This window comes from Pristiophorus japonicus, chromosome 16 (assembly GCF_044704955.1).
Source record: "Pristiophorus japonicus isolate sPriJap1 chromosome 16, sPriJap1.hap1, whole genome shotgun sequence".
NCBI classification, from domain to species: domain Eukaryota; kingdom Metazoa; phylum Chordata; class Chondrichthyes; family Pristiophoridae; genus Pristiophorus; species Pristiophorus japonicus.
Window position 1 is genome coordinate 88936347 of NC_091992.1, and position 12385 is coordinate 88948731.

The window sequence follows — 12385 nt, forward strand, 5'->3', positions numbered from 1 at the left end:
CAAGCAGCCCTGCGACTCGAACAGGGCCAGTCTTTTAGTGATGGGTTACACATTCATCAAGTTAAACTACTTCATTACCCATGGGAATCAATTTCAAAATCCAAGCTGTATGCAAGCTTTTCAGCGTAGGTACATGAGCCTTGATTTACCGATGACTGAATGATTAAAGACAAAACACATCAATCTAATCTTTTGAGAACATAGAGCTGTGCATTTTTCCAGTATTTCAATTTGGAGTTTATTTTTGCAATTGTGTGTTTCAGACCTTACAAAACAAGAACAAGGTCACAGTCACGTTCTAGTTTTATTACAACTGACCTGCAGGCAAGAGTATAGAACTATTACATGAACACTTAAGATTCCATTTATAATGTTTTAAATATAGGAAGAAGTCAAACCAGTATACAGGATAAGAAATATCCATGAGCTCTATAAAATAATGCTATGGTGATGTTACCCAGCGAGCTCCATTTTCACAGACAAGTAAGGCGATATCCCTGCACATCAGCTTTGATATTTTTTATACATTTTCTATGGTACAGGAAAGAAAAATTAACCAAAGTTCACAATGTACAGTTCTTATTCTATTTTCACAGTTTGTGACCATTATACACCTTTTTAAAGATACACTGTAATATATTCCTCACCCTTAATAGATTATAATCTAAGATTAATATACGAATAAACTGCCAATTTTAAATTTTTTTTTAACAGGCATTCCACTTGAGAAATTTGAATAAAAGTCTCTTGACATTCTCATCAAGTTCATTTCTCCACCAGTAGAATTGAAGACATTACTGAACTGCAAAGCAAGGCTGGAGGGAGGAAAGAGGGGCTTGTGTCTTAAGTCATGAAAGCAGGACAGAGGAACACAAATTCTGCATAATTTTATAACTTTAGTGACTCTACAAAGGAAATACTTATTGGATATACTTGTCCATTCCAAAAACTAATAAATCACTCATCCCCAAAACACTGGTACACTCCACAGATGTTGGTATGAAAAATAGAATCTCACAAAGAATCCTTTTTGTGTAGCACAATAAGTTCTGGTTCATGTGTAGTTCAAATTAAAACTTTCCTGTAGTTATTTTAGCAACGGAACTGTTCCAAACATACAGCACTCTGGAACTGGGCAATCACTGCGGTATTACACTAATCGGAAGACTCTGCACCCAACATCCGAACTCTTTGATTTCTCTTGCCGTTAAACAGTTTTTCCCTCAGCAGACAAGTACAACCAATAACTAAACCAAACAAGGAGCCAATCGGTGTCATCACGCCACTGATAAACCTGGAGAACTTCAAGGTTTACAGCAGTCACAGATACACATTTATTTTTGCATAAATAATTTCTGGCAAAAAATAGCACATTGAACAACAGTATGAGCTGTCGGTGGGCAACATTTAAGAACATCATTGCCAGGTGCTTACTGCATAATCCATATATAGTCTGCTTTTGTCTAAAATCCTAAGACATCAATGTGTACATTTTATAGACTGATTAACAAACAGGAAAACATTCGTTGCTTCAACACAAGCTTATTTTTTCCAGCATGCTTTACTCTTTAAGCATGCTGCTCAATGTTACACCATAGTTCACTTTCTTTTCTTTAGATTTCAATAGACAATATTCAAACACTTTTCTCAGGTGCCTAGGCTAATTTTCCCAATAGTTACAAAGATATTATTGTACAGTGGATGACATTTAAGTCATATAAAAGTTCCGTTTCAGGGGAATACCTTTTCTTTTTTGCAGCAAATCTTTATGTATCAATTTTGTTTTAATTGCAAACCTCAGTCCACACTTTTTTTGGTGAAATACATGCTGTTCAGTTATGCCCTATTTAAAAATCGTTTCAACTTTAACACTAAAATACAGATGAATTCATTCCTCCATGATATACACTAACTATAAAGCAACAGAAGGTAAAAATCAGTAAATCTATTGCACTGTGAAGCAAAATTCCTCAAGGTTGTTTGAGACTGCATCGAAGTACTGATCAAAGTATCCTGTTCATGTACAAGTTTCCTTTCATTGAAGACAAAGCAGATATCCTAGGAGTCCTTGTAGGTGCTGCCTAAAATATTCTATGCAATGGTGGGAAAAGCTAAGTTCAAGACTTGGTCTTTCCAGTACTGTACTGAGAAGTCTCCAGTTTCAAACTCTTCCCAATGATGGCTGCTCAATATCCCACCAAGATCCAGATTTAAATGAACACACTGGCAGCCTCCGTACATTTATCCTGAAAAAGCAGTAACTATCTCTGATCCAGAAAAACTCTCGTGATGACGTGGGTACTGTAAGAAGGAGGCTTTTCAAATGGACAGTTGCGGGCAGACACAAAGAAAATGTAACACCAATTTTTATTGCACAGTCTGTTTGAGCAAGTTAAAAATAGAAACACTGCAATGTGTCATAAAACAAATCTTTACACCTTGATTTCTCAGCCGTTTTAAAGGCTGTCTTTTCAGCAGCAAAATTAATCAACGTACATTGGGGAAACAGGGGTTGGGGGCATTTGATCCAAGATTTTGCAAACATAACTTGCAACGTCCACCCTGCGCTCTTCGTACATCGAGATGAATGGATGTTTCTGAATAAATGAAAACAACAGCATGTTTCGGATATATAAATCACATTTCTTCCTGAAATGAAGATGTCCATCCTTTGGATGATTTGATCTCTCAGCAAACTTCTGTTAACACTAGGTTTGTTTTTAAATTACACAAACATTTCTACTGGTAACTGTAAAGCCCCTGCTGTTTCAACAGCTTCACCCATTCAGCATTTAATATTAAACTTTACACATTCATAATACAGCTTGAGAATTCCAGCAGCACTAGCAGTTTTAAATTTAGTTTTAGATATCAGGTATCAGTTTCTCAGAAACAAATAGCAAATCAAGTTTGAATGCTAAATTAAGAACTTTTCCTTGAACATGTTCACCAGGTTAAGTGAAATTTACAGCAGCATGCAAAGCAAAACTTTAAACAAGCAGAGAGCCATTTTATATAAAGCAGGAGCTTGAAGAGTTGAACCGGAGAAAATTCAACTATTCATAGAATCAGAACGACAGTGCATTCCAGATCATAACTATCTACGTACAAGAATTTCTCATCTCGCCCCTGGTTGTTTTGCCAATTACCTTAAATCCGTGTCCTCTGGTTACCAACCCTTCTGCCACTGGAAACAGTTTCTCCTTACTTACTCTATCAAAACACTTCATGACTGAACAGCTCAATCAAATTTCCCCTTAAACTTCGCTGCTCCAAGAACAACTCCAGCTTCTCTAACCTCTTCAAGTAACTGAAGTACTGCATCCCTGGTATAATTCTAGTAAATCTCCATTGCACCTTCTCGAAGGCCTTGACATCCTTCCTGAAAAGTGTGGTGCCCTGAATTGGACACAATGTTCCACCCGAGGTCTAACCAGTAATTTATAAAGATTCAGCATTAATTCCTTGCTTTTGTACTCTATACCTCTGTTTAGAGCCAAGGATCCAGTATGCTTTTTAAAAAAAAAAATAATTCTTAACTTGTCCTGGCACCAAAGAATTGTGCACATTGACCCTCATTAAAATTGTTCGATTTAGTTTATATTGCCTCTACTCATTCTTCCTTCCAAAACGCATCACTTTACACTTCTCAAGAGTTTAATTTCATCTGCCTGCACCTGCCCATTTCACCAATCTGTCCATATCCTTAAGTCTTACTATCCTCCTCACTATTACATTTCTGAGTTTCATGTCACCTGCAAACTTTGAAATTATGCCCTGCATTCCCAAGTCATTACTATAGATCAAAAGGAGCCGTGGTCTCAATACTGATCCCTGGGGGACGCCATTGTACACTTCCCTCCAGTCTGAAAAACAACCGTTCACCACTACTCTCTGCTTTCTGTCCCTTAGCCAATTTCAGTTCCATGCTGCTGCTGCCACTTTAATCCCATGGGCTTCAATTTTGCTAACAAGTCTATGACGTGGTATATTATCAAACAATTTTTGAAAGTCCATATACACATCAAACACATTACCCTCATCAACCCTCTCAGATAGTTCACTAAATTACTCGTTATTCAGTGAATTAATCACAACCATGCCATTTTAAGTTACCTTAAGCTCAGGATTTTCTCAATTTTAGCATGAAAAAAGTTCAACAAAACAAAGAGGTCAATCAGCATCTGTGTTTTGCGTGTGTATCTAAAACAAATCCAATTTACTCTCTTCACAGACACTGATTGACTCGCTATGTGTTGTGTCTTGTGTTTCATATTTTGAACATTGGCAGTATTTTGCTTTTTACTTAAAAAATTCAATGCTTTAAGATATAACATCTGCTCGACTCAGTAAAATGCTGCCTCGGAGGGAACGGAAGCTGGTGCAGAAGCAGAGGTTTGTCATCCATCAAACGCAAACACATCTCTTATAAATAATAGGAATTTACAGAAACACTCAGCAGGTCAGTCAGCATTTGTGGAGACTACAGAGGAGTTAACATTTCAGATGTGGTGGTTTGTAATGACTTCAGAATGGACAGAATAATGCATTTAAAACTGGCCAGGTAGCTGAAGCAGAGACCAAACTTTTACCGTGGGATCAGGGCAGGGGGGACGGGAGAGAAAAATACACAAATCAGTTTGGAGATAAATGTTAGTTTTGTTGGAAGGCAGCTAGCCATTGCTTTGAGGTCACTGCCGAATCAGAACTATTCAGATCAAGTTGGTTCATCATACCTTTGAAATGTTGCGCGCGCAAATTTGCAGACCCATTTCAGACATTGAGATCAATTTTCTGTTGAGGTCAGGTATCCAAGGTCAACATAACCACATGACTTCTATCTATACCTTACTTATCTCAGTGGTAGAAGTCATTAATATTCTGATCACCTGGCTACTGAGTGAAATGACGGAGGAAATCTGCTGATTGGAGACCTTGAACAACTGTATAAGTATGCTTTGACTGCCCATTACTGGGGGAGAAATCTTGGAGTATTATTTGCTAACATAAAAAACTCAGTTAAAAGATTTTGGATTCGTTACTTTTGGAACAGTTTAAATACTGTCCCTACCTATGACCATTTCTGTCCCAATATTTCTGTGGTTTGGTGTAAAGTTTTGTCTGATAACACTCCTGTGAAGTACCTTGGAACCTTTCTTAACATTGAAGGTGCTATAGCAATGTAAATTGTTGTTGTGGTGAAAGTCAAATACAATGCTAGTTATTTGCTGTGTGTATTTATAATCATCTCCAGTGTAAACAAATTGGATTAATTTGGCCTGACAGCATGGCATGTACTGAATTTTAGGAGGAGCAAGAGAATATGATGGTGGCGCATGTGGCCTCATGTGTAAAACCAAAAAAGGGATTAATTGTTACTCTGTGGCACACTACCCGATTTACATCACATCGAGGTACAGCTTTAATTCATAGGAGACTTGGGTCTACGTACGAATATTGACATTTAGTTAACACGAATCAAGAGTGCCGAGAGTAGGGCTGAATTGTAACAGACTATTAATGGCAATTGCAGATGGTTTCTATATTAACAGTAAAGCTGCTAGATCATAGACAAAACTAAATTACATTTGCAAACTGAAATTTGACAAGGCAAATGGCCCGTCAACAAAAGAATGATAAATTATTTCACAAACACTGACTGAGATGCTCGCATTTCACCGCCATTATTGCAGGTCATTCACTGTTTTGAAAATCATACAAAGTGTGTACTAAAAATACAAGATAATAACCTTTATTTGATATAAACCTATTTACAAAGAAAAGCAGAATGGAAATTTAGGGCTTGTGAATTAATAAATTAAACTCACCAGAAGCTCTTTATACTTTGGCCTTTTGGACTCATCCTTTGTAAGGCTAAAAGAGATGCAGACTGTTAAGTATGTAGAGGTAAACTGCACAGTATATTGAAACAATGCTTCAAATGGAAGCTCGGTTACACATCAGACATTAACTGGCTGAGAGTTAATTCCTCTCTTCTCCCTCCTCCACCAAAATAACCTCCCCCCTCCCTTTTTCCTCCTGAAAGTGCCCACTGTCACACATGCCAACAGCTCTGTAGCAGCTTGCTAGGTGACAACCACTTAGAAGGACATGGGTATATAGGAACACCATAACTGCAAGTTCCCCACCAGCTTGATTTGGACACGTGTCGGTTTTCCTTCATTGCCAACATCTTGGAACTTCCTACCCAACAGCACTGTGGGAGCACTTTCACCACATTGACTGCAGCAGTTCAAGAAGCAGCCCCACCACCACCTTCCCAGGGCAACTAGAGTGGGCACTAAAAACTGCCAGCCTTGCCAACAAGGCAAAGAGGGATTTCTGAATGATTTGTCCCCTCCCTGTTGCACTGACCCCAGCTATCGTGCTCATCTGCTGCCCCAGCTGAGAGAAGTTAACTCAGCACAGACCAGGGATCACACCTGCATTTTCTACTGTGTTTGGTTTAGTACTGCACTACAAGTGGTGTGTCTACCCACTTAGCTACCAGGGCAGCCTAAGGGAGGTTTTAAAATAGTACACAGCATTTTTCCTTTGAAATCTTCCCAGGTTGCATATCTTCCTTAACCGTGAGACGCGGACCCAGACCTGCACCGGTGCTGCTTGTTAATCAGTCATTGGGAAGAGAGGGCAGACCAAAGTGGCTGCATCTCAGAGAATCTTCTGATTTGTCTGTTGGAACCTGGCTTCTCTCTACAGAAGTGTAGTTAGAATCAGAAATCGGTGTCCAACTCGAGTCTTAAATTACGTAAAATCCACATAATTAAGGGTATAGAAATAAAAGACTTCCCAAATGGGTGAATTCTACATTCACAGGGAGGTTATGCTTGGAACTGTATAAAACACCAGTTAGGCCACAGCTAGAGTACTGTATGCATTTCTGGTCACCACATTACAGGAAAGATGTGATTGCACTAGAGAGGGTGCAAAGAAGATTTACAAGGATGTTGCCTGGACTGGAGAAATTTAGCTACGAGAAAAGATTGGATAGGCTGGGTTTGTTTTCTTTGGAACAGAGGAGGCTGAGGGGAGACCTTATTGAGGTGTATAAAATGATGAGGAGCCTAGAGTGGGTAGGACAGACTTATTTCCCTTAGCAGAAGGGTCAACAACCAGGAGGCATAGATTTAAAGTAATTAGTAGGTGTAGAGGGGATTTGAGGAGAAATGTCTTCACCCAGAGTAGTGGGGGTCTAGAACTCACTGCCTGAAAGGGTGGTAGAGGCAGAAACCCCCATCACATTTAAAAAGTATTTGGATGTGCACTTGAAGTGTCGTAACCGAGAGTTACGGACCAAGAGCTGGAAAGTGGGATTAGGCTAGATAGTTCTTTGTTGGCCTGTGTGGACACGATGAGCCGAAATGGCCTCCTTCCACGAAGTAAATGTCTATGGTTGTATGATACATTAAGCACCATTGTTCAGTGGCAGTTTGGAAGCATGAATAATTTACTACACATTGAATCAGTAGGATTAGAAAAGCAACATTCAGCACCAGACATACCATGACTTGTTTCATCAAATGTAACGGATGTCATTTTACAAGATCAAAGCAGAGGTATAATGATTGAAACAAACATATCTTTCACACTGACAATCAGCTATTTAAGATTAGTTCCTGAAGCATTTTCATTGACAATCTGCGTCCCAGGAGACATTGGATGAGTTCAATCAATTAATTTTAATCCTTTGAAATGTTATCCACAGATAATCTGTTGATGTAAACTATAAATCTGTTGATGTAAACTATACATTTTACAGGCACTTAAACATGTACACAATTTCATTACTGCTAAATGATTCCCAAACCCTAGTTTAAACTTCATGTGGCCACCAGATGGCAGCAAAAATGTAATACATGCTGATTCTTCTGTGCTTATACCCATGGGCTGGATTACCACCAGCAAACACTAAGAACAGAAAAATCAAGGCAGCATTGAACTCATAAGAACTGTCTGCAAAGAAAAGTGTTAGGATCTTCACTTAAGTAGTGATGCATTTTAACGGCAAAGTTAACAGGTACATTACAACCTGACTCTTGATATCCAAGAGATGAAACCCTCCAGACCAGAATTATGTTTTGCTCAAAGAGCTTCATTATTAACCTCTTAATACAGGGGTACAGCAGCTATCTCAAATCTTTTTTTGTTAGCCGATAAATGTATAAAGAATTGGAATACTGTAATATCTGGAGGCTCGTGCCAATGAAAGATTTAACTAAGGGCATCACAGGAAGCTCTCATCTCTGTATGATCAGGCTACCAGTGCTGTAGACACTATTTCCAGTAATAGCACTCCTTTATTTGCTATATAAAAATCATGTCAGAAGCTAACATGGCAGTCACAACAATCTTCACACTTCACAGGCTCAAAAGGAAGAAATACAAAGGCTGACTGTGAAACAGCAGTTCTTGTTAAAAAAAAGATTAAGAGTTATAATATGGTACATTAGTAATAATGTGAAAATAGAGAGAGAGAATTGGGAATATGAGAAAACAGGGATATGGAAGGCAAAGGAAGGACTGCTTGAACTGCAGTTTTTACATTTTTGTTCGTACAGGGCTGAAATCACAGTACAAGATCACTGACATCTGAGTAACTTCTTACTAGAATATTTAGGATTATCTCAATGGAAGCAGGAAGTTTAAAACAGCTGGCGTGGAATAGAGAGAAGGAATTGTAATTGAAACACACACACAGAGCTGAGAGAAATATTCCATGTCCTGCCAACCTCTCAAACCTGACAAGTCCCGAGGTACACATATAGAATGGGAAAATCTGCTTTCTTAGCTTCAAAGTTTTAAAGCAATTTTTAGTGTTTTTAAAATCAATACTGTACTGATTCAATATAGCTGTCCACAAGGTGCAAACATTGTAGCAGAGGTATAGTTGGGAATCTGGTGGGAGCAGGGAAGCCAGGAACCAGCATTGGGTCTTTGGCCAGAGTTAAGGAGCTCCTGGGTGGGTGGCGCTGTGGAAACGCAGCTTCACGATATCAGGTACGTGGGCAGAGCACCAACCTTGGAGAACGATCTTGGATGCAAGTCCAATAAATAGTTGAATGTAATTGCGACAGAAATAGGCGTGACAGGAAAGCACAGAAGGAAGAAAAGTGCTACTCGAGTGAAAGTGCACACAGAATGAGACACTATTTTGATAATTACTTTTGCATCATTCTTACCACAGGTTAACAAAGTTGATGAAGCTGGGAGAAAACTCTCTTTCTTCAGAGTTGCTGAGCTGTGGGGGGTCTCCTTTTACCACCTGGGTTAGCTGATCAAATACACTGTTCCATTTTGGATATGGGAATCGTCCAGTGGCTAGTTCATACTAGAGAACAATAGAAAAATATAAGTTAAAAAAATTATTAATGCTAACATTCATATTCTGAATCTTTCAGTAGTCCATAATATTCTTTTAAAGATAAACCCGAAAATTTAAATTCTGCCTATTACAATGATTTATTTTATTTCTAGTGGATTTACTCACTCAATCTAACATTTTAAAAAGTCCAACAAACACCACTCACTAATGTGATTCCCAAACTCCATACATCTGATCGCACATCGTAGCCTTGTCTTGAAGCACTTGGATCTATTCTTTCAGGCTTTGGTGGGGGTAGGGACAGAAGGGGAGGAGAAAAAACATACTTTATTAAAGCTTACTATAGCTGAATGGAGAAACCGATTTGAACAAGAACTCACTTATTTAAACCAGACAGAAATTCCATTTCAAACAAGACCAGCACAGACATTTCCGAAAATGGAGATAGGCTTGATTGTTTAAAACAAACTATTTGCTTTGAAGAGACCAGAAAATACATCCACTCATCCTTCATTGGAGACATATCATTGACCCTTCAGGGTAACACACTGGGTAGTTGCCCCCAAAGTGCAAACAAATGACCGGGGTTGACTTTCTATCTGGATTTATTCCCTTCTCCTAGAGAAGGACACCATGTCTCCACTCAGCAACTCCTCCAATGGCCTCATCAAGATTAAGATCATTGCAAACTTGAACTCAACTTTTGTTGGAATAAACTAAATGGACTACACCAAAATATTACCAGAATTCCACACACAGGAACCAATTAAAAAGTTGTGCTTCAGTAAGCAGTAGCTTAAAGATGCTTGACTGTACAGTTGATAGAAGATACAACATTGCTGAATTGCAGACGTAACCCAGACCAATTAAACTATTAGATAATTTATCAGTAAAGTACTACAGTTCTGCAACATCGAAATCTCAATGACTGGAGACAGAGCACAAATCTCCAAGTGGATTTGATACTACTGCGGGGGATTGGAACACTTTCCCATGTTTGACAGTGACAAATCAGGCATAGGATACTTTGTTACATGATTTTAAAAATTCCCTCTACCCAGCCCTAACATCAGTAAAGCATTCCCTACAGCTCAAGTTTGAATTTTTCCAGTGCTCACTCCAGCCATCCTTGGGGCATCTAGAAAAGCTGCCAATTTCCATCTATCTTTGTGTGTTCTGGACCTCTACCAACTCATTTCTTGTCAGATCCTTGCAGCCCAAGTCCCAACAGTCTGAGACAGATTTGCACCAAGACCCCAGAAGTGGAAGGCTAGTGAGCTAACCCACTGCAACTCTGGTACAAAATTAATTGGAAGCTATGCCTCAAGAGTCACACCCAAAATGTTAGGCCATTTAATTTAGGTCACCCACAAGAGTGGCATTATGATAACTGTTTTCCTGTTTGAAACTCAACCCTATTTATAACATTCTTTATTGGTTTATTTTATGGATATTAAGGGAATCAAGGGATATGGGGATATTGCAGGCAAGTGGAGTTGAGGGAGATGATCAGCCATGATCTTATTGAATGGCAGAGCAGGCTCGAGGGGCTAAATAGCCTACTCCTGCTCCTATTTCTTATGTTCTTATGTTTTCTGCATTTTCCAATACTGCCTGGGCTTCAATTTGTAACCTATACTATTTAACAATACATCCCAACTTCAACAGCGCTACTCAAGATAGCCAGCAGCAAAATGTATACATTTTGTAAACCAAATATTCTAACTTGGGGCTGCAGCTTAATACTAAACGTACAAATAAAAAACATTCCATTGTCTACACTTGAAATATTAACCTCTCTTCACACAGATGCGGACAAACCTCCTGTATTAAAAATTAAAAAAAATTGACCAATTTCTTTCAGAATATTTCGTATTTGTGACGGCCACGCTAATATTATGCTGATCTCTTCACCGTCAAGGGGCAATTTCAATAAAGACCAGTCGCTGCAACAGTCACACACTTCATAATCACTTGATCATTTTGCCCTCTGAACAGCAATTTATATAACTATGCCAGTTGTGAAAGCTGATGAATGGAAATAATGCATGGCAAGTACAGCTGAGACTTTGATGTACAAACAATCTCTTTTCCCTGAGGCTCTCTCATCTAATTTTAAAATACTAAACACCGCCCCATTACCCGTGTGTCTGGCCAAGTTCTGTGACCATCACTCCAAAAATGCTTTGAATCTATTTATCTTTCAGAATGGTGGATTTATAGAAAGAACACTGACATTTTCGGTCTTTGTTTATTGAATTTTTTGTAAAAAAATTTTTTTGAAGTTTTTTTTTAATACAAAGATGCTTCTTTCAACCTTTAGGTTATCTTCTACAAAGGTTCCAAAGCTGACAGACTTAATTAGGGATTCTAATTCTTATAGAATTGCGTATCAAATAAATGAAAATTAAAAAACAATCATAATTTACTCAGGTTACTGTGAAGGAATGTTTACTGAGAAGACAATATTTTAAAATAGTTAGAGCACTTTAAGGAGGTCCATTTTAGGGGTAGGAGCACATTTTTGCAAAATGGGTTTTCACTGGCTGAAATCTGGGTTTAAAAATCTACTTATCCTGGGGTAGGGGAGAAAGGAAAAGTGGAGTGTTTCTGGGGTTGAGCTAGCTCCAAGATAGCACATTTAATAATGGGAGATTAGAACAGAATCAATCCTGTGAGATAGATGAAGTAATCCTGTACCCAAGTCAATCATATCTGCTGTACTCTAAAGGATTATGGCTGATCAACTAGCCTGGCTTAATGACAGATCTGGAGGGGTTGACCAGTCACTGTGGACTGGGATTCTTCCTACCTTACTCCTTGCAAACCGATATTTCTGACAGGTAGGATTGTTCAAGCTGGATTTGCAAATGGGAAGCTGACAAGTGTTTTGTTCGTGTAAACTGTGTGGGTTTAGTTGGTTAAACGTATCCGATGAGCACAATTGGAAGCCCCTAAACTTGGACACCTGTCAATCTGTGTCAAGGTCTGACCCAACCTAGAGATAGGTATGCACTTCACATCAGGCAAATAGATGTCCTA

General features: G+C 38.7%; 1 protein-coding gene across 2 annotated transcripts in view; it reads right to left on the minus strand.

Annotated features, from left to right (window-relative positions):
• Positions 1–223: 223 nt before the first annotated feature.
• map2k4a (mitogen-activated protein kinase kinase 4a) overlaps positions 224–12385 on the minus strand; it is a 152773-nt gene continuing 140611 nt past the window's right edge. For both annotated transcript variants that reach the window (XM_070857545.1, XM_070857546.1), the window contains 4 exons: positions 9549–9626; positions 9201–9349; positions 5829–5874; positions 224–2597 (listed from right to left, as the gene is read on the minus strand). In XM_070857545.1, the coding sequence (XP_070713646.1) occupies positions 2484–2597; positions 5829–5874; positions 9201–9349; positions 9549–9626 (387 nt within the window). In that variant the 3' untranslated portion in view covers positions 224–2483. The remainder of the gene's footprint in view (positions 2598–5828; positions 5875–9200; positions 9350–9548; positions 9627–12385) is intronic.